This window comes from Canis aureus, chromosome 5 (assembly GCF_053574225.1).
Source record: "Canis aureus isolate CA01 chromosome 5, VMU_Caureus_v.1.0, whole genome shotgun sequence".
Classification (NCBI taxonomy): Eukaryota; Metazoa; Chordata; class Mammalia; order Carnivora; family Canidae; genus Canis; species Canis aureus.
Window position 1 is genome coordinate 41159745 of NC_135615.1, and position 18775 is coordinate 41178519.

The window sequence follows — 18775 nt, forward strand, 5'->3', positions numbered from 1 at the left end:
CCTCAGGCCACCTCAACCAGCCAGTTTTGTCTCCTTGCTCTTGCTTCCACACACAGAAGCAATGAGTAAGTAGTCAGTCACCATGGAGAATGCTCCCTGAGATCCTCCAGCAGGCAGGAGTTGAGCCTCATACCTGCTAGCACTGAATCAGAATGAGTCATTTGAAACTTGGGTGCTGGAACAAAGTACTTGCAAACTGCCTTATGAGACACTGCCTCCATGTAGGTGGGATATACCTCTCAGAGCAGTCCCATTTTCTTCATCTCTTCCTTTCTCATTCACACAGGCAGGAATTCTGACACTCCCAAGAGACTGGATCTGCCTCCTTGGCTCAGCTCACCCTACCATGCAGACTTTGCCCCTCCAGATCAGGATTGGAGTTTTAAAATAAAATGGATGATTTGACGTTACTTGATCTTCTGGAGTGCCCCGTGTGCTTTGAAAAGCTCGACGTCACAGCCAAAGTCCTCCCTTGCCAGCACACCTTCTGCAAACCATGTCTCCAGAGGATTTTCAAGGCTCACAAGGAGCTGAGGTGCCCCGAATGCAGGACCCTGGTGTTTTGCAGCATCGAAGCTCTGCCGGCCAACCTGCTGCTCGTGCGTCTTCTAGATGGTGTGCGCTCAGGGCAGAGCTCTGGAAGAGGGGGCTCCTTCCGCAGGCCTGGTGTGCTGACCTCGCAGGACAGCAGGAAAAGCAGGACTGACCCCAGAGGTCTGCAGTCCAGCCCTTTCCGACTGGTGCCTAATATCAGAATCCACATGGATGGGGTAAGAAAGATCTTATTTGTTCGTATTGTGTCCCTTTGGAGGTTGGATTTGTGTATACCAGCAGCTAGGAATTATCTTCCTATAGTTACATTTCAATGAGTGCTGCCAGTGATTCCCCAGAGAGAAGTTTCTATGGGCAGGGATCATTTTACTGAAACTTGGTGGAATCCTGAGCCTATCTTATCCATCCAGAAATTCTTAGAATTGTTGAGGTCTCCCCATGCTGCTTGTCTAGAAGGTACTAGCACAAAGAAAGCCTTCGTGATTATTTTTCACCTTTCACTTCTGCTATTTGAGGCCAAACCAGTGCACAGGAAATGTGCAGAGGAGGGGGAAAAAGAGAAAACAAATCCAGCTGCTTTTTGCTTTTGAGATCTTTGAGAAGTTAAATGTCAGGTTTTGTTTTAATTTTACCCAACTCCATCTTCCCACCTCCAGTCCTGAAGTGCTATTATGACAGTGCTCATTCATGATCTGTTCGAAGTTATCAAGATACTTGAACACCCAAAGACTGTGCAGGAGGAAAGCATATCTGTGGGTGGACTGATTGATAGGAAGGCTGGGCTGTGAAGTACAACACGTGTGTACAGGAGCCCTGCAGATGTCTAACTCTACAAAATGAATCAAACATACATAAAATGCACCTCGGTGGCTGCCATAACCACAAAGGCCCGGCAGTGGTGCACAGGAGATCATAGGAACTCTTTTGGTGTTTGGATAACGCGAATCATTCTATCCAGCCATGTGATTGGATCCTGAGGACTCTATCTGACCTTGCTGCAAGCCTTTTGTGGGAAGCTGTGTTAAGGACACATCTTGAGAGGAGGGACGCAGTCCTTGTGAGTCCAGCAGGATTATGTGCACTGTCACCCCAGGAGTCAGTGTGTCAGAGCAGACACAGAAAGCTGTGACCTGGGTTACTGGCATACTTAGAAAGTCAAGGCTGCCTTCTGTGAAGTCTTACCTAAAGTGAACAGCTTTTTTTTTTTTTTTACATTTCATTATTCTTTTTAATTTATTTATTTTTTTAATAAATTTATTTTTTATTGGTGTTCAATTTACCAACATACAGAATAACACCCAGTGCTCATCCCATCAAGTGCCCCCCTCAGTGCCCGTCACCCATTCACCCCCACCCCCCGCCCTCCTCCCCTTCCACCACCCCTAATTTGTTTCCCAGAGTTAGGAGTCTTTATGTTCTGTCTCCCTTTCTGATATTTCCCACACATTTCTTCTCCCTTCCCTTCTAATCCTTTTCACTATTATTTATATTCCCCAAATGAATGAGAACATACACTGTTTGTCCTTCTCCGATTGACTTACTTCACTCAGCATCATACCCTCCAGTTCCACCCACGTTGAAGCAAATGGTGGGTATTTGTCGTTTCTAATGGCTGAGGAATATTCCATTGTATACATAAACCACAGCTTCTTTATCCATTCATCTTTCCATGGACACCGAGGCTCCTTCCACAGTTTGGCTATTGTGGACATTTCTGCTAGAAACATCGGGGTGCAGGTGTCCCGGCATTTCATTGCATCTGAATCTTTGGGGTAAATCCCCAACAGTGCAATTGCTGGGTCATAGGGCAGGTCTATTTTTAACTCTTTGAGGAACCTCCACACAGTTTTCCAGAGTGGCTGCACCAGTTCACATTCCCACCAACAGTGTAAGAGGGTTCCCTTTTCTCCACATCCTCCCCAACATTTGTGGTTTCCTGCCTTGTTAATGTTTCCCATTCTCACTGGTGTGAGGTGGTATCTCATTGTGGTTTTGATTTGTATTTCCCTGATGGCAAGTGATGTGGAGCATTTTCTCATATGCATGTTGGCCATGTCTATGTCTTCCTCTGTGAGATTTCTCTTCATGTCTTTTGCCCATTTCATGATTGGATTGTTTGTTTCTTTGGTGTTGAACAGCTTTAAATCTAACAGCAGAGTCCCCCCAACTCTGTTGTGAAGAGTAACAGTGGGTGGGAGGGTCTTCGCAGATTCCTTCCCGCACTGGAGAATAGGCTTATGATGTGCAGTCAGGACACTTTTCTAAAATACTCCTTTCAGTGGCTTACCTCCTTCTGTTCCCTACATCTCCAAGCTGCCCATGTAGTAGGGGAATGTGTCAAAAATGTGAGCGGGAAGCAGTGGGCATTGGTGTGATTTCTTCACTGCAGACTTTTTATTGCCATTGTGCTTGTATGTGTGACTGCATTCCTGAAAAGGGCTTGGTGCCCTTCTTGCAGGCTTCCTGTTAGCCCAAGGTCTAGTCATCAATCAGAATCCACAGGCCTGGAAAAGGCAGGGTGGGGGTAGGGCACTAAACTTCTCTCAAGTGCCTTGTTTATAGAGAATAGGGCTCTATCTGAGGTCAGCAAATCCTCCTTTGAATTTCTAAGACCCGACAACCTCTCCCCTCCCCCCCACCCAGCAAAGTCTGACTTGCCTCCTGGTGGAGTATCTTCACTGACTAGGAGAGTGTCGCCAGACTGGGAGGAAGGAAGTCTCTGACATCTTCGAATATTTTTTTTTAATTTTTTTTTTATTTATTTATGATAGTCACACACAGAGAGAGAGAGAGAGGCAGAGACACAGGCAGAGGGAGATGCAGGCTCCATGCACCAGGAGCCCGACGTGGGATTCGATCCCGGGTCTCCAGGATCGCGCCCTGGGCCAAAGGCAGGCGCCAAACCGCTGCGCCACCCAGGGATCCCATCTTCGAATATTTTTGTTCAGGTTTTTATCTTTTTTTAATGTGGCCAGATTAAGAAAAGGTAGCAAGGAATGTATCCACGGTGACCAAGGTTTTAAACTGTGGAAGATTCCCAGGCCCCTCCTGGCGTAGGGAGCTGTGGGACTGAGAGGTGGTAATATGTAAGAGACAGCTGGTAAGATACTGCATGTCCCTGGAACTCTTTCCCAAGGACCTGTAACATCAGACAAAGGTGCCAGTGACGGGGTTGTGCCCATCATCTGAGCCACACTGGACCAAGTCCTTGTCTGGGGGCTGGAACACAGAAGTAGGCTGTTGAAGGCTACTGCTTTCAGGCAGCCCATGCCTTAGTAAAGATATTCTGCAAGAGAACAGAATTGGCAGTCTCCACCAGCCACCCCCGTTCCCGTCATTTTCTGAGCCATCCTGACTTGAAGTGGCTCATCTCACCCCTTTGCTTCTCTCAATGGGGCTATGAACAAACCTGTTTCTGGATGTAAATATGCCTGTCATTCTGTAGCATGTCTCTGCTTCCAAAAATGTAGCTATCTTCTGCAAGGGCAAAAGCAGGCATACATCCCTCAGTTAAGAGAACTGAGTATTGTCTGGGATGCCACATTGTCCTGAGAATCAGAGGACGTACTTACATCCTCAGTCAAATCCTCACCAAGTTACTTGCCCTCCCTGCCTCCTCAGTTTACCCAGTTTAGTCAACAGTTAATTCTTGCTACCCCTTCCCTCCAGGATAGTGTGAAAATTATCTTTTTAACATATGCTTATTGCCTTAGAAAACACATGCCCTGTAAATGCATAGCATCATCATTATCATTCATTGAAACCTGCTGTATGACTTGGGACAAGCCACTTAAGTTTGCTGGGTCTCAATTTAAAATTCTATAAAATCGGAAAATGTATTATAAAAACAGAGAACCATTGTGAGGCTTAACTAATTAGTGTTTACATAACACTTTGAGATCCTTAGATGAAAGGCATTTGGAAGATCATTATCATAGTAAACATTATTATTGACTGTTTATTGTACCCTGCCATGCATGAGGAATTCCAAAAAAACACAGAAGTGATAGTCCTCTCGCAGGAGAGTGTAATAGGTATTATTATTGAACTGGAGTCTGTGATGAGTCCAGCCCAGGATGATACTAAGTATAAAGTACTCCCCAAAGAGGGCATAAATAACCTGTTGTTGCAAGGTACCATTTTGTAAAACACCTCTTTCCGAGGACACGATGTTAACCTGACACTCTGAAAGAGTTCCTGCCTATGGGTTTGTAAAGCCTGAAGTCTGTTCTGCTCACCTAGGCTCTTTTAATAAATGAGCTCTCCAGCTTTTTTGTTGGCTCAAAGAGGTCTGGTGCTTCTCGTGCTAGCCAGTGTGCCAGGGTGGAACCGATAGTCACACTTCATGGTGCCAGCCCAAGAGAGAAAAATACAGTCCATTGTGCCTACCTGTCCAAAACCCTCCCAAGCCTATTGGTAAAAAGAAAACTTGAGAAATGGCTGGAGGTTTCTACAGCATTTAATTATTTCAAACCAACAGGTAAGATCAACAGACTCTTGGACAGCCCCTGGCAGTGCAAACCCCACTGGTTCTATTGCTTCCTTCATGCGGCAGTCAGGCCAAAGGAACTTTGCAAGCCTTCAGGAAAATTACAGGCTCCTGAATAATTGATCTCTCTTCCTCCCCACAATGTGAATTTTTAGAAATATTTCTGAATTAAGACAGGTAGGAAAGTAGTGAAATTTGCAAGCTTAGGTTTGAAAAATACAAGAATTTAAATCCTGCTACAGCTGCTCGCTCAGTAGTTGTATACTTTGTGAGTTCCTTAAACCTGGGGGCCTCAATTCCCCATCCATGAACTGGAGATAATAGTAGTTACCTACTTCAGAGAGTTGTTGGGAGAAATAAATGAGATGATTCATGTCAGTTAGCTCTTAGCACGGCGACTGGCTCATACTTAGTGCTCAGTAAATGTTAGCTGGGGGATCCCTGGGTGGCGCAGCGGTTTGGCGCCCGCCTTTGGCCCAGGGCGCGATCCTGGAGATCCGGGATCAAATCCCACGTCAGGCTCCTGGTGCATGGAGCCTGCTTGTGTCTCTGCCTCTCTCTCTCTCTCTCTCTCTCTCTCTCTATGTGACTATCATAAATAAATTAAAAAAAAAATGTTAGCTGGTATTGTTATTGAAGTGACTCAGTACTTTTCACTCTAAATTGCACGTCCTCCTTGACCTGCTTGCTGATTGAGTGTCATCCAAAGATGGTCCCTGGTACCCTGATTGCTGGACTGTTTGATTTTTCTCCACATGATCAATGGCTATGATTCAGATGCATGATTCTTCCCAGCTTGCACTGGCCTGGCAGCCCACTTCCAAGACCCCTAAGGAGGTAGGAGCTGATTCCAGAAGAAAACTTGCTAGCAACCTTCACTTCCCCAAATAACAAGCCCAAATGAACACCTTTTTGGAGGCAAGAAGCTTCCACTTCCCAGTGTCTCTGATTTTTCCCTAACTTCTTCAGTTCTCCTGTCTCCTGCCTCTCTATTCCCAACACAAATGTCTCTGCCCTGGGTGTTGCAAGGCCAGACTTTCTCCCTTCTTTGTTACACATCATGCCAACCACACACATTTCTGTCTCTCTTGCCCCAGCTTAGCAAGAACACACCTGCCGCCTTCAGCACACAGACCAGGTGGCTGTGTCCTAGAAACTTCTTCAGCTGGTGTTGCAAGCCCTTGAGGGGGAAGAAATCAGGTCAGAAAATACACAAGAGAATTGAGGCTGAGTTGAAACCATAAGGTATCCAGCTCCTTTTCTGCGTCTTAGCTGCTGTGTCCTGTGACACAGAGGTTTCTGCTAAATTTGCAAGGGGGCTAAAGCTGTCTGAAACCCATGAAAACATCAATCAGGTGCCACCTGGGTCAGCAAGGACTACATGTGACAGGTGGAAGAAGACATAAAGACAGGAGCTGAGGTGGTGAAATCAGGAGACCTGATGGATCTCCACCTTCACACACATTTGCTTATCTTTCTAAAAACCATATGGCACCAAATTGGCTCTGCCCCCAACCTCTCTCTCTATCCGTCCTTCCTAGTTACAATCCCTTCCCTTTTATTGCTTACCGTGATGTTAAGAATATGTCATCAGATGGAGCTAGGTATATGCTGGGATTCATTTATTTGCCTTAGGCAGGTCACTTAACCTCTTTTACCCCCAGTTTCCATATTTGTGTAATGGAGACAATAATGGTGTGCATATATCATAAAGCTACTGTAAGATTAAAATGTGATAATGCATGTAAAAATCTGAATGCCTGGCACATCACAGATGCTGATAAATGTTAGCAACAGAAAAATAACAAAACAGCAACAGTAGAGGAGAAAGTCTGCTGGCATGGGATTTGAAATTCTTTGCATCCACACATAACCATGCAGAGACTTCCATTAAAAAATGAAGCAAAGGGGATAGCGAAAGGAAAGGGAGTTTTATTTTTTTTAAGATTTATTTATTTATTTATGAGAGAGAGAGAGAGAGAGAGAGAGAGGCAGAGACACAGGAGGAGGGAGAAGCAGGCTCCATCCAGGGAACCTGACATGGGACTCGATGCCGGGTCTCCAGGATCACACCCTGGGCTGAAGGCAAGCGCCAAACCGCTGAGCCACCCAGGGATCCCTGGAAAGGGAGTTTTAAAAAGACAAGACTATAGAAATGGAAAATAATGGTTCTGAGTATTTGCCAGAGATGACGGTGTGAGAGAGGATGTGACTAGAAAGGGATAGCATGATGGAGTTCTCTTGAGTGAAGGAACTCTTCTATACCCTGACAGTGGTGGCAGTTATAGGAGTCCAGATATCTGTTAAAATTCATAGGCATATATACCAGGAGGAAAAAGAAAGTCTATTTTACTGTCTACTGATGTTTAAAATATTTTTTAAAATGGAAAAGGGAGCTCTTGTACACTTCTTATCATCTCTGCCTGATTTCACCCAGTCTGAGTTCATCTCTTCGTGTACTGAGTCAGTGCTGTTTTTGAGGAGGACTTGGCCATCATTTGAATGACCAGGGTAATTCCTGCAGCTGGGCTCCTCTCTGTTTTATGGAGCTAGCCTATTACCTCTTTCTATTTTCTCATCAGTTAAAGCTGTCTGGTTCAAGTGTGGACAAACACAGCAGCTCAGTGCCCATAGGGCAGCCGAGGCAGAGGGGTGGGGCAACAGGCTCTCGTGATGCAACCTCAGTTATCCACACAGAGCGCTCCAGGCAGGTCACCTAAGGGATTAGCCAACACATATTTTTGTGTTGTTTTCCTTACCTCTTAGGAAAGGTTACCTGCCCACACATCCCTTCATAGGATAAAGAGAGATTACGAGAACGCAAGGGAGAATGCTTGTTCAGCCCTTTTACTCACAAAAAGCATCCTCATCTCTCCCATTACAGATGGCACTACGTAGCTTTGGGCTGACCTGGGACCAGCTCAAATACAGCTCTCCTCACTTGCCTGGTCTTCTCCTTTTCTTTCTTCTCTCTCTCTCTCTCTCTCTCTCAATCATGCGTCTATATTAGAGCAGTCTTTCACAACATGTATTCAGCAATCTATGGATAGATAGATGGTCCTTAAAGCTCCGGGGTAAAACAAACCCAAGCTTAAAACAGAGCTAAACATTTTTATTCTTTGTGACAGCACTTGTCAGAACTTTTAGCATGCTGGTGAAGTGTGAATCTCTGAGTGGTAAATTATAAGAAATGTTTCCCAGACTTCTTTGACAGTGGTGTGCCCCTCTCCTCCCTTTTATTAATACCTTGAATGATATTAATTGTCCACGTAACAAATTTAGGAAAATGTCTCATACTAATGCAAAGGCAACTGAGCCAGCAAAGAGAACCCATATTGTAGTTAGAGACTACTGACTCATTCCAAGAAGAGTTTTAGGCAAGTTCTTGTCATTAGGAGATATTTTTGGAATACTATTGGAAACTCACTATCACCACCCTCTGTAGTGTTTATTTAGCTCCTATCAGTGTCCAGCATTAAGCACTATGGGAACACAGCAAAGTTAAGATCCTCATTTTGCCAGTGCTTACTGTCTAGTGGCAAAACCAACTAGTCAGTATACATGTATATACACGTATATATACATATATACACATATGTGTGATACACATACACACAGCATGCATATATCCCTGACTTAAAGATATTATCCATTAGAAGATATGTTATCATTTTAGTTATAGCACTTAAAGGAAAAAGGAAACAGTACTGTGTTAGGTGTTCACTGTAGGATACATCCAATTTTAGAAATGTTAAGATATGAAAAAAGGAGTGTCTGACTTACTGTCTGATTCCATTTATATAAAATTCTAGAAATGACAAAACTATATTATATAGTGACTTGGGGGAGGATGCAAATGTTTTATGTGATGGTGTATAGGTTTGTCTAAATTCACCAGACTCTACTCTTAATAGTAGTGCATTTTTTTCTGTATAAATTATAACTCCATAAGGTCAGTTAAGGCAAAGAAGTCTTAGACTCAAGAAATGATGATTTATTAAAATGTCAAGCAGTGAGGTAGTTCGGTTTGAGGGAAGTGAAGTTTGGCCAATCAAAAGAAACTTCCTAGAAAATATAGGTGTTTCAATGGTCAGGAAGGACATGGGGAGAGAGTGAAAAAGGAACATCTGTTCTGGGCACATGGGTGCTAAGGAAGACAGGACAGGATAGGGATATCTGGAGTAGAATCAAAGTTGGAGAAGAGAGAGAAAGAAACAGAGGCAGAAGAGACCAGGTGATGATACCTAACCTTAGACTGCCACTGGGAAGACATATGTCAGGCACTCTGTAGTATAGTCTCTACACAGCCACACTGGTTCCATGTCATCTCGTGGCCCATGAGCTGTGTCTCCCTAATGGATTCAGTACAGCCATACAATGTTCCAAGGGGATAACTGAACTTACTCAGCAAGTTAGGAGGAGTCTCCCCTTCACTGTCAGACAAAGCTCTTTTTTCCCATTGAAATGGTTGGGATACCCGATAACCCTAGCACGTAGGAATGCCAGCCAGTGCACACAAAGTAAGTGGTGGGACACAGGCAAGGAAAGACAGACAAGTCCATTTGTCATGAGCAGCTTTCTGCAACTTGCATTTGTGTGTTATCCTCAGGGTCAAACGGCTCCAGATCCCCAGCTCAGAAGCCAAGACAGGACATTCAACATACTGGTCCTGAGTGCTTACTCTGTACCAGGCTCTGTCTTGAAAGCTCGCACCACTGCAACCCCATATCAGAGATGCTCATGGGCTCAGACTCCAGGACTCAAATAGTAGCTGAGTTCACCTCCAATCTCTGTCATTTCTCCAATCTTTTATCCAAGCACAAGGAGAATGGGTAACTTGTTTTGTCTCGCAGTACTGGGTGCTCAGAGCACCCAGCCCACAGCCTGGTCTGTCTTAGGAACCCCCAAATACTTTGTGAATGAATGAATAAATAAATACAGCATGTCTATGGTTGGCTTCATGGAATCACGGAATAACTCTGATGATGCAAGAATGAATTCTTCCTGAATCAAGCCATTAAGAGAGCTAGGTGAGGAATGAGCAGCACGTTATATTAGATGTAAAGTCATGCAGCAACTGAAATCTTCTAGATGTGAATCACCTTATTAAATACCTTTTTGGGTGACAGCACTCTCCAGACAGTGGGCCAAGCTCAAAACCACTGAGCTCAAGAATTGCTAACCCTAAGAACATAAGAAATGCCACTCCACATATGGCTACACTTTTAGGTCAGATATCACAAATTTTATGTGATCCTTTGATCTTAGGAGAAACATTATCTCGAGTTAATTGACATTTAGTCACAGGAAGACCAGTAACAGGAAAGGAAGAGGCTCTAAAAGAATTTGCCACGGGAGTTATGAGCTGAATTGACCTGAACTCCAACATGAAGGAAAGGCAGCCTTTTTTTTTTAATAAATTTATTTTTTATTGGTGTTCAATTTGTCAACATACAGAATAACACCCAGTGCTCATCCTGTCAAGGGGAAGGCAGCATTTCAAGTAGGAGAATGGCCCTTGTACCCTTCGTGCTGCCAATTCTATGTCATATATATAACCTCAGTCATTTTAGGTGTGCAGTTTAATGGCGTTAATAGATTTACATTGTTGTGCAACCATCACCACTACTTGTCTCCAAAACTTTTCATCATTCCATACTGAAACTATACCAATTAAGCAATAACTCTCCATTGCCCTAAGTACATATGTGTTTGTGTGTGTGTGTGTATATATATATTATATAATATATAACATATATTTTAAAACTTCTTTCTGAATAAGAGGAATATGCTTTTTAGTATTGTTTTTAAAATATGTATTCAAATTTTCTGCTGCTTCTGGTCTTAGTCTTCCAATAAAATAAGTAAATAAGACTATACTGTTACTCGAGACAACAGCTCTCAATTCATGAACTGACTATGGCTTCTGGGCAAGTTACTGAGCAACTCTGAGCATCATCACTATAAAACAGAAATAGAAAGCTCACCCTCATCAAGTTATTGGGAGGATTTAACAAGGTGATACCTGTAAAGTGCTTAGCCAGGGTCTGGACAAAGTAAGCTCCTAGTAAAGGTGAACTCTTTTCTTGTACTCCCTTCTAAAGTACTACCACACTTACTGCATTTGGACAGCTATTTTACAACATTGTAGACATGGAGTAACAGCAATCAGGGCCCTATTTGGAGGATAAATCGAGATACTTGGTTTAAAATTCTTGGCACAGGGCATGACACACAGTAAACCTGGTGACAATGAATATGAGGTATTGTTGTTATTTCCCATTCATTCAACAGACATATATAGAATGCTTTTTATGAATAAGATCCTTTGTTGGGGTGTAGTAATAAACAAAAATAAATATGGTCCTTGCTCTCAAAGGCTTATGGTCTTTTGAGAGCACCATGTAAACTAATAATTATGCTGTCATTAATAAATCTTCAAGGACTTACTGTAGGTGAGACACTGGGTGAAACAGTTTTACTTAACAGAATTTCACTTAATGCTTTCTATAAGCCTCTGAAGTGGGTGCTACTGTTGTTTCTACTTTCACATAAATTGTGAAATTTTTGAGATTTGTACTCAATATATGTTCATATGAGAAAATAAAATGGGAGAAAACAGCTACAGACTAAAATTTACAACATCCAGTATTTGTGTTTGGGACAGTTATGGAGGTTGCAGATGATCTGATTCCTAATCACCTAAGCATTCACAGAAACCCATGATGCTGAGGATTGCAACCTTCCGAATTACTGAGAGACACATATATCGGGTGGTGAGTTCCAGCATCATTGTCCTGATGCTGCGGATGTTGGCCACTGTGCCTTTCAGCCACCATTCACATGTATAGCATAGAAAGCCAAGAGAAGAGGTGAGAGAAAAGATCTAGGATGCAGGAGCCTGCATTTTAACAGAAAGGACATGAACAGAACTTGGACCGTTCACTGTTACTCTTCCCTGAGAGGCTCATGGGAAACCTTTAGCCTGGGGATCAGGAGAAATAAGGCATGTACTCCTGGGGTGTCTGAAGCAGATCATCCTAGCCCAGGGGTTCAGCCAGACTGCCAGTGTTAGAGAAGGCAAGAATTAAACTGTCCACCAGTCAGGAAACTGGCCCATGTAGCCACTGCAATCTATCCTTAGGTCTCAATGTAGCCTTCACTAGGAAGTCAGCCCTCTTTCCAAATCCTAATCTGGCCATATGTTCCTAGAGTCCCCAGAGTCCCAATGCTGTCCTCTGCATTCCACAGCATGCATCAGACGGTATAGTGTTTTCCACTCGCTACTCTTTCCCAATGCACTCTAAGCTCTATAAGGTTAAGGAAGTGTCTCATCTCCTCTGTACCTAGCAGACTGTCTGAAATGCAACAGCATTCAGTAAAGAATTAATTACTGAATGCATGCTGTTTGCCATGTTGCAAGAAACTGCAGTTAGATTCAGCAGCTTCATGGCTGAAGAGCTCCTGGTGTCTTTCCTTGAGGCTAGATGGAAAGGGGATATATCAGCCATTTTGTCCCCAGGATCTTTTCCAGCCCCTGTCTTGTTGACAAAGGTGTTTCTTGATGGCAAGCCAGGTGTGTTAGGAATGGCACGTAGGTGCTTGCAGGGGATTCAGAGGTAATTGAGAGGTGAAAATAAGTCAAACCAGAATGGAGCCAGATAGAACACCAACTGACTGACATGCCACAACCGTCTGAGCAAGTTGCACTGGTTTTACAGAGTTAAGGATGATATCGGTGCACACACAGAAGTATTTTAATTGGTTGCCAAGGCGATGCAGCAGAATCAGTGGGCATGGGGCAGGAATAGAACTCTGCAGAGCTGTGTTCAGGAGGAGTGTTTATGATATTAACAAGCTGCATGGATCTGAGAAAGGCAAGGCTGCACGAAATCTTATTTGGGACTTTTGCTAAATAAATAGGAGTGGCAGAGATAAAGAGGGGCAGAAGAGAAAACCTCCCTTCCTGGCTCTCTGGAGAAGCAGGAGGGACAATATTCTGGATTTCAGATTTCTCCTTGGAGTGGTGAATTCCCATAAGTGAGGGAAATGCAAGTAGATTGGTTCCATGCTTGAAGGCAGGGGTAATAGGTGAATGAAAAATGGAAGGAAATGGCCGTGTTTTCTTCCTCCCTAGAGAGTATAGAAAAGATCCAGGATGCAGGAGGCTGCATTTTAACAGAAAGGACATTTCCCATCTCCTCCTTTTGTATTAGAAAAGAATTTCTGATTAAATATGTATCTTTTTATTTTTTTTTTGTTTTTGTTTTCTGAAGATTTTGAAACACCAGGATTTTTTTTCATCATCATAAAATTTTGCGGTTGAGACATGTTCTGGGTTTCCTAGTTTCCCCATTCTACTGGCTATGCCAAGGCCCAACGAATCAAGCAGACTTCATCCTATGGAGTGCTTATCCTGATTGCTTGGGCACAGAGGGAGAATCCAGGAAGGAGAAAAGCCAGAGAGAAGACAGACATGGTTATCAGTCAGCCCCTTAGCCGATGGCCATCATATAGTTCACACCAGGTGCCAGACACTCTGCAAAATAACCATGGTTTTCCTTGAAGCCCCCGCAACAACCTCCCAACAACCAATCTACTTACATTTCCCTCATCTATGGGAATTCACCACTCCAAGGAGAAATCTGAAATCCAGAATATTGTCCCTCCTGCTTCTCCAGAGAGCCAAGAAGGGAGATTTTCTCTTCTGCCCCTCTTTTTCTCTGCCATTCCTGTTTATTAAGCAAAAGTACCAAATAAGATTTAGTGCAGCCTTGCCTTTCTCAGTGGTATTTTCCCACTTTAGGAAAGTGGCTAGAAAGTGTCAGAACCAGGATATGAACCAGGTCTGCCTGTGTCGCAAACACTGAGCTTTTAACCAGATCACTGTACGTGACCAAGACAAGCATGGTTGTTCTCCTGGAGCTCCGTGGAGCTTTGCACCATCTGCCATTGCTGGGTTGGTACCTGTTGGCACCAACAGTACCATTGTAATGTTGTTGATAAGCTTCCAGAGCATAATGTTATCTGTGGCCAACCCAATTCCATGGTAATGACATGCTACATATTTTTTGGTCTTTTTTTTTTAAATGATTTTATTTATTATTTGAGAAAGAGAGAGAGCATGAGTAGAAGGAGGGGCAGAGGGAAAAGCAGACTCCCTGCTGGCAGGGAGCTTGCCGAGGGGCTTGATCCCAGGCCCCTGAGATCATGACCTGAGCTGAAGACAGACGCTTAACTGACTGGGCCACCCAGGTGCCCCAATGACATAGTATGTCTTAACTGGGTGCCACTCAGTCAGAAATGTAAGGCTTTAAGTAGTAGTAATGAGTTTTGGTAAATAGGGAAATGAGATGAGGGGGGGAGGGAATGAAATCAGAAAAGAGGGCAGAGAAGAGAAAGGCAGAAACAGATTGCAGCTGTGATCTATACTGGGGCAACAGAAGCCAGGGAGGGAGAAGGAGGAAAGGAGGCAAGCTGATCAAGGGGCCAAACGCACATGGGCAGAATACTTGGGGAGATACGTTAGCAGGAGTACGATGAGCTCTGATCCAGAGCTGCTCTGCTTTGCCATGAAGTGTAAGCGGGGTCAGGATGAAATATTTATGCTCCGTTCCTTTTGGAAACCTGTCATCTGGACAGGCAAAATGGTCCATTATAAGTGGGGACAAATAGAGCCGGAAATTCAGGAAAGTCAGCTTCTAATCCTGCCTTAGCTGAAAACCAACCATGTGACATGAAATGTATCTGAGGAGTGCTTAATAGATGTTAGCAATTACTGCAGTTACAGGAAAAGTCCCAAATTCTCTGAACCTCAATATTCTAGCATCTCAAATTTAAAACTTGTCCTTTTTGTATTTTAATAGAACATACAAATGATACAGAAGAATTTGGATTTATGTTTTTAAGAAATAAAATATAAAGGTTTTCAGAAAAATAGGTACCAGTTTTGAGTCCTTACAGCTTCAAGGGACTGTGCTCAATATTTTACATGCAAAAGCCTTTAAATCCACATAACAACACTGTTGTACAGATAAGGGAAACTGAGGCTCAGGAAAACTGAGTAGCTTGCCCAACTTTACTCGTGTAGACTGACTCCAAGCCCACATTCTTGACTATTCTTGACATTATGCTGGTTAATCATGCAGCAACAGTAGTTCTACCTCTCTTATGCAAAGAGTGTATATAGCACATACCTTCTTTAGTGTATTAACGTGGCATTTGTACATTTCTCCCAAGTCATGTTATCTTTGTAAATCTGGTCACTCCAAAACTACATAATACCAACCACATGTTCAGGAATTGAGTGAGTCTTCTAGATCCTTTGTATTCTAGAATCACACAGCTAAAAGAGATCTTAAATGTCCTCCAAGCCAGCCATCCACTTCTCCTGTGCTTCAGTCCTCTCAGACTTGCCACATAACTGGTACATTTAAATCTCCAGTGTGGGGGAGTTTTCTGTGCCTGAACACATTCTATTCCCTCCCTCTCTGGGCAGCAGTATTAGAAAAGTCTTCCTAGGACAGCCAGGTGGCTCAGCAGTTTAGCGCCGCCTTCAGCCCAGGGTGTGATCCTGGAGACCCGGGATCGAGTCCCATGTCAGGCTCCCTGCGTGGAGCCTGCTTCTCCCTCTGCCTGTGTCTCTGCCTCTGTCTCTCTCCTCTCTGTGTATTTTCATGAATAAATAAATAAAATCTTTAAAAAAAAATAAGAAAAGTCTTCCTGAAATTTAGCCAACAAAACATACTTGTCCTTTCTTTCCATGAGTGACTACAGGTCTTTGAAAGCATCATAGAAGAGGTGCATTTTATTCTTATTTCTTATTTTCTCCAGGCTGAAATACTTCAATAAATTCATTTGGTGAGCTGCTTATAAGTATTGTTAACCCAGGGGGTGAGATCAAGGAATAATAGCAGGGGCTCTGAAGTTTAACTATTACAAATAGTTTATTAAAAATCCTAGTTCTACCTCTTGTTAGCTGTGTGACCTTAGGCAAGTCATTTGATCACCCTGAACCCTGATCTCTCCCTCTGAGAATAGGGTAATATATTACCTGCCACATACATTGAGGATTCAGTGAGGTAGTACATGTGACACACTCGACTGCTCCATGAATGCATACTTAATACATGTGAATGATTTTTGTTATTCTTCCCTATTATTATTGCCAGTGTCTCTGCAAAGGTATTCATCTTTATGTCACTGAGAACACCTGGTCCAGAGTCTAGTTGCTTTCTGTTTAAACCACACACAAATAAGCATAATAGAGGTTTGTCCTATAAAAGATCTCTGAAGTAACTCCACACTGGGTTTCAAGTGGCTTCAGGAAGACTTGCCACACTCCTGGAGAATCTCTCTTGAGATCTCTTCCTGATAAAGAACCTCTAGCTATAACAGACCTTGCTAAAACAACACTTTAACAGGAATGTTATTCTTGGAAACACCAGAGAAAATACCTTTTTTTCTCTAAGTTTTGGAGGGCACGTTTAACATTTCTGTAGGTGCATGTTAGGCCACAGGTATAAAATAAATTCAAAAAAAAAAGAAGAAATCCTGCATTGCTATAATAATATCACTAGTATTCAATCATTATATAAACATATATTGTTTACTACGTATCAGACACTGAACTAGGCACTACAGTATAACCATAAATAAGATGACATGTAATGTACACTCTCCTAGGATAAAAACTCCATGGTCTTAGTTGGGTTCCCCTCAGAATCAGACCCTGCCATGAAGATTCAGTGTTTACAGATTATTTGGGAGGTATAATGACATTGGCAGGAGAGTGGGGATATCATACAAAAGGAGGGATGGTGGCTAGTAAAGGTGTGTTATGAAGCTAGTTACCACAGAGGGTGACTGGAGCTTCATCATATAGGAAAGCTCTGGGAAGCAGCTCAGAATTATCCTGACCAAGAGGTGAAAGCTCTGGGGTATTTATACCCATATACCTGCCAGTCATTGGTTAAGAGCTGTCCTAAGAAGCAAAGTAGATTCTAGAAGCTCAAGGGAAGACTTCCTACAAAATTATAGGTGCTGGCTGTTGGAGGTGAGACTGGAGTACACAGAAACGGTAAAAAGATCTGAAAAGATGTGGATAGAGTACCATCAGCATCATGCATACACACACAGTTACCAAAATAGTCACAAATTATGATGAGTTTGCTCTATACACTAACTCTATGCAAAGGTTTGAAGTAGAGGATAAAATGGAAGGTTTCTGACCAGAGTAGTCAAAGAATGCCTTGCTAAGAGGAGGCATTTTTGCTGAGACCTGAAGGATGAGAGGAAGACAGTGGAGTGAAAAGCAGAAAATTGGGGTGCAGCTCTGGAGAACATCTTGTGCCCTGTTCCCAGAGGGCAGAAGGAGCTTAGAGTCTGGGGAACTAACTAGAGGACCCAGATCGTTGCAGGGGGGATGGGAAGGAAACAGTAAGGTGAGTAGTATGAGAAAGGACGGCAGGAAAAGTCTAGAGGGACCAAGGTGCCATGGTGATGAAAGGAGATTGAATCCTACTTGCAATGAGAAAGATCCAAGATGAGAGCTGACCTGCTTTTCAGTTTAATATATACTTGGGCTCCTCTGTGAGACATTAATATCTGGGGAACAAGGATGAAAGAAAAAGATCAAGTCTAGTCTTCTGGCTGGGTGGCCTGGACTAAGATGGTGGCAGTGATGGAGAGAAGTGGATGGATATGAGAGCAAATCTAGAAGCAGAAAAGGAGAACCTGCTGCAATTTGGACTTTCTGTGTCACTAATCTTCACTGTGCTAAGCACTTCCATTTAACTCTTGCAACTTCTACATGAGGTATTACCTACATCCCCATTTTACAGGTGGGAAGACTGAGGCTCAGGAAGATTAACTTGCTGAAGGTCACACCAAGAACAAGAGACAAAGGTAGATTTGGCCAAAGCCAATGCTCTTAAGGAGCTCTCTTGTAGCATTAAAACAGAGAGGTGAGGATCAGCCACATGTCACCCTCTCTGAATGTGCACATCACTGTTCACTTCAACAGTGTTCATTTGCAGGATGTCTGTGGGGCAGAGAGAAAAATCACAGGCATTAAAACCAAAAGCCATGGGTTTGAATCCCAGCTCTTTCACTTGCTGACTTATCATTATAACTTTCTGGGCCTCAGTTTCCTTCCTAGTAAAGTCACAGAATACCTACTTAAAGTGATTGTTTCGAGATTAAATGGTATGTTGTAAAAGCTGAATCAGTAAGGTGCCCCACCATCACTTCAGACCACCTCCCCAGGTGCCTCCAGCTGGGAGCAGAATTGAAACCAAATTAGGCTCCCAGCCTTGGAAGTTGGTTCAAGAGACTTTGAGGACTCTGGGACAAGTTCCTTCAAAGGACAGCTCATCTAAGCAAATTCCTTCTATGACTCTGCCTGAGGCCTGACCCAGACTGGGTGCTTAATAAAGGCATTCCTAAATCAAGTTCATCTCAGGCTTTTTTGAAAAATACCACCTTATAAGGAATCATAAAGCATAGGTACTGAGAGTACAAAAGGCTGTAAAAAACATCTCACCCAATGTCTTACACAAATGTGGAGTCGAAGGCTTAACAAGAACAGACTTTCCAAGGCCACACATTTGGCCAGGGAACAGGCACAAGGACCAGGCTCCAGGTCTCCTGAGTCTGAGTCTGAGCACTTTGTGTTTTACCAAAGAACCTTGCATCTTCCCCAGACCATTGTAATTAGTTTGCTGGGCTTGGGTC

At 43.2% G+C, this 18775-nt stretch overlaps 1 protein-coding gene across 11 annotated transcripts in view; it reads left to right on the forward strand.

The window, feature by feature from the left end:
- Window positions 1-18775, forward strand: part of SH3RF2 (SH3 domain containing ring finger 2) — a 132403-nt gene that overhangs the window by 991 nt on the left and 112637 nt on the right. For all 11 annotated transcript variants that reach the window (XR_013379710.1, XR_013379711.1, XR_013379713.1 and 8 more), the window contains exon 2: window positions 287-770. Coding sequence is in view for 5 of the 11 variants with exons in the window: in XM_077897700.1 (XP_077753826.1) it covers window positions 393-770 (378 nt within the window). In the remaining 6 variants the exon portion in view is untranslated. The remainder of the gene's footprint in view (window positions 1-286; window positions 771-18775) is intronic.